Consider the following 4213-nt stretch of genomic DNA (forward strand, 5'->3'; position numbering starts at 1 on the left):
CCTACAACTATATATTTTTTTACAATTTTATTTACAATTTTTCAATAATTTCTTCGAGTTTACAATTTGTACTGTCAAGTTTAAAAATATTTTTAAAAATGCCAAACTTCCGCCTGGTTCACCCCAACATCACCCCAATGTCTGGGTTGATCTGTGTGTGTCTCTGTAATAGTTTTATTTTCATTTTTTAAGTTTCAAATTTACTTTTTCAAATTTTTAATGTTATTTTTTCAAATTTTCCATTTTTATATTTTTCAAATTTTCACTTTTTTCAAATTTACAATCCCTGTTTTTCAAATTTTCCGTCTTTTTTTTCGTTCACTTTAAGCTGATCCCAAATCGACCGCTCTCACCAATCAGGAGTGAGCTTGTCGGAAGGCCACACCCCTACCATTTGAAAGAGGGCTACACCAAACCACTCAATAAAATGTTTTGAATGTTTGCCTACTTTTATTGAGGCATCTTATTGTGAAACTAGCAGGTACTTCCTGTTTGGAACCCCATGGGGGAGGGGTCACTCAGTCCGGTTCTAATATACAGTCAATGGCCCAACTCTTTAACTTTAATATGTCTGTAATTTCATTAGGAAAGGCAGCATAGAGTTCTGCAGCTACGCAGATGATACTCCGCTCTATGTGACAATACCTGTGGAGGTAAACCAGGTGTTTCCAAGACATGTGACATAAAGAGCCTCAGACGTGGCGACGGGGATTTTTATCATAAGAACTTGTGGATCTAGTTAACCAGACTTAAGGGGAGAAAATGAAGTATCTTGTAAATAAGTTTGTAATGTTGAATCAACTTTAAGGATTTTAAAACTTTTTTATTTGTCCCGCTTCAGGAGTGAACCTGACACTACGATGGTCGCTGACGAACGGCTCGTCCTGGGAGAAAACAGCCGTGCAGATATGGGCGGGGCCGAGCGGGTACTCCTGCATGTCGTCTCTGGACACCGGCTCCGTAGAAGACCAGAAGTTTGTTTTTGTCGTATACGAGAAGGGCCACAAAGACTATTATGAGACCATTTCGTTTGTCAAGATTCACCTGTACGGTGGGCGGTAGAGCGCGGCGTGGACGGGTAGAAACTCGTTTGACCTCTTGGTACTTCTTCTCCATCGCTGAAGGGAAAAGGGCAGAACAGGAGGATGTTTAGTCCAAAAGCTTTCTCAGGGAGAAAGGAAGAGACTTTGAAAACTCTCCTCTGGATGGGAAACGGAGGCTGGGCACCAAACATGCTCCACTGTAGGGATTCTCAAACCTTTTTTACTGATTTCCTGATTCAATCACGTTTATTTTGAGTCTTTGAGTTAAAAATGAGAAATTAAGGTTAAAATACAATAAATTAAAAAAAGATTTTTCCCTCTGAAGGGAAGGTGTGATTAAACAAACTGAATTTATCATTTTTGTTTAAAAATCTTTTCGTAAAGCAAAAAATAATTAAAGATTTAACTAAAGTTGCCATAAAAATATTCAAACATTGTGATAACTGTGATCAATCTAGTACTTAGTTACACATTTGGATATTTCATAAATAATTTAGAATAATACAAAGTTTAATTTATTATTACAGCTATAACGTGAATGATGCTCCACAGCTGTGCTGTGTTTTTATCAGACTAATACACTTAAATGACTCACAATGTGTTTTCTCTTAAAGAAATTTATTTTCTTTATTCAATCTGTCATAATTGCCAAATGTACTTTTTCATTACGGATTCTTTACGTCTATTTTTGTTCGTAGGCCTGTCTTTTGTACGGTTTGTTTCTCCTTATTTCGATTATCCCAGAGTCTTCCACTCGCACAATAATTGTGGAAACTGCATTCAGGTAACTTTTTACATTTTCTGCAAAGCTTAGATGTTTCAGTGCCTATTTTTGGGGAAGAAAATCTTTGCGTTTTAAAGGTAATTAACGAGAGAAATTTGATTTTTAGTATTATTTTTTTTAAATGTCAATTACTTTGAAAAAAACAGACTTTTTACAGTGACATTGTCTCTGTAAATATCAGCCAACGCTCGTATCCTGTCTTTTTATTGGATTGCACAACTATAAAAATGTAAGGAATTCTCTTTTTCACAGCTATATTTTATAATACCAAGTGTGTAATACGAATATGTGAATGGAACGAACCATTTCCTGCTTTTGGAATTCTATGAAGTAATGTGAAAATTCCCTTTATTTGGTCTGACTTGAATGTATCTACGTTCTTTTGGCTTTGGGGTCTTTTATTTTCTCTAAAAAAAGATTTTCCTAAATTTAATTTCTGTGATGGTTTTTAAAAATGAGCCAGCTTGTCTCAAATCTGTAATTCTGTACTTTAAAAGCTCTTATGATGCATGAAAATGTTTTTTTTTCATACTGTTCTACATTGATGATATTTTTCAAAGTTTCTTTAAAATAAATTAAATCAGAATTCTGATTGTCACAAGAAATGTGTTTTTTTTTCCTCCTAAAAATAAGTTAACACTTTTACAGCCAGAAAAAAGCTGCTGGTGTCGAGTGTAAAGAAGAGGGAAAACTATAAAAACTCAGCAGAATACAGAAAATTGATTATAATATATATTTTAATCACCCAAATCAATTAAAACCACATGAATTTTTTTCTTTGATTATTATTTATTTTATAAACTGCTCTATGTTTGTTTCCTCCCTGTTCAAAATATTTTACAGGTGTCATTTATTTTTTATTAAGGACTAATAATCTAATTTAAATTTGATACACAATGCATTTGTCCAATTTGACAACTGCTAAGTTCTTTGTATGGAATCGAGCGTGCAGGAGCTGCAGGTGACGTGTAATGATTTTATTAAAAATACCACATTGGTGCAACATTAGTGAGATCTTTGTTGGTGTTGGAGACTTTTTTAAAAGAAATCTTATTTTTGGGTTTAAATGTCTTAACGCTTTGAAGAATTCTAACCTTCAACAGGATCAAGTAGAGCATTCATTGTTACTAGTCCACAATTTAAAAGTCCTAAAGTTTTAAGTTTAGAATTTGTGGTTTTACTTTTATTTTAATTCTGCAAAATTTCTTTTTTCATCTTTTTTTTAATAGTTTTGACATTTGGAACTCAATTATGTTGACTTGAAAAGTCAATGCAAATAAAATACATTTATATTTGCTTTTTGAAATTTTTACTTTAAAACCAACTCTAGTTACAAAAAACAGGTTTAACATGGTCTGGTTGGTATTAAATGTGAACTGAATCAAATTTTAAATTCAAATTTTCACAATTTTAAATCAACTTTTTTATCACTGTACTGTAAAACATCAGAAAGTTAGTTTAACTTGTCTCCAAGACAAAAAAATGACAATTTTATAGATACAACCATCTTTATCACACTATCAGGGGTGGATTTAGGCAAAGGTAGGCGACTGCCTAGGGCCCCCAACATTTTTGAGCCCCTAACTGAAGTCTTCAAATATTTCTAGATGTTCCTAAAATCATTTTTATGTCCATCATTATTAGACTCTGTCATAAAAAAAGAAAAATAAGAAATCACTGAGATGGAGTGAGACGGCTCATGTGAAATGGTTTCAACCTCCCCCGTAAATCTGCAGGAATGGAATATTCCGCCAACAGATTCAAGATTCAAAGATTCGAGATTCAAAGGGTTTATTGTCATATGCACAGTGAGAAACAGGTTTCCCTGTACAATGAAATTCTTACTTTGCAGCTCACTCTGAATGCCATAAAGAGATAGATAAAAGTAAAAAAGATAAAAATGTAAAAGATAAGGATATTTACAGGATGGAAATCAGCAAGAGACTTCCAAGAGTTTGAATGGGAAAAAAGCAATAAAATGTGTCCAAAAATGCAAGAAGAAAAACAAAATGAAGAATAAAATCAAAGGAACTCGAAAAGAAAATAAAGAAATTCAAGTTTTTGTTGACGTCACTTCATAGAGTTTTGTTTTGTTTCACCATTCAAGTATTTTTGTGTCTTAGTAAAACCTGAAAAATTAAATAACTTACATCAACGATATTTTACTCTGGGTAGAGAGTTAAAAAAATATATAAATTAATATACTGTAACTACTTCAGAGGGGCCCCATGTTATCGCTCGCCTGGGGCCCCCAAACTATTAAGTCCGCCACTGCACGCTATCATCACATTTTTAAAAATAGATTTAAAACTCTTATAAACATAGTTGTGAAATGCTTAAAACTAAATGGTTTCAAATTAGACACTTGGACATGTCCAAGAATTAT

The 4213-nt window shown here is 33.1% G+C and overlaps 1 protein-coding gene and 1 long non-coding RNA gene across 2 annotated transcripts in view; one reads left to right on the forward strand and one right to left on the reverse strand.

Annotated features, from left to right (window-relative positions):
- neu1 (neuraminidase 1) overlaps nucleotides 1-3252 on the forward strand; it is a gene marked incomplete at its 5' end in the record, with an annotated part of 8171 nt that extends 4919 nt beyond the window's left edge. The window contains 1 exon segment of the mRNA XM_024298241.2: nucleotides 842-3252. Coding sequence (XP_024154009.1) covers nucleotides 842-1062 — 221 coding nt within the window.
- The window catches only part of LOC118599317, a 5326-nt gene continuing 1920 nt past the window's right edge, over nucleotides 808-4213 (reverse strand). The window contains exon 2 of the long non-coding RNA XR_004948621.1: nucleotides 808-1118. This is a non-coding gene — a long non-coding RNA (uncharacterized LOC118599317). The remainder of the gene's footprint in view (nucleotides 1119-4213) is intronic.

Source organism: Oryzias melastigma, linkage group LG11 (assembly GCF_002922805.2).
Source record: "Oryzias melastigma strain HK-1 linkage group LG11, ASM292280v2, whole genome shotgun sequence".
Lineage (NCBI taxonomy): Eukaryota > Metazoa > Chordata > Actinopteri > Beloniformes > Adrianichthyidae > Oryzias > Oryzias melastigma.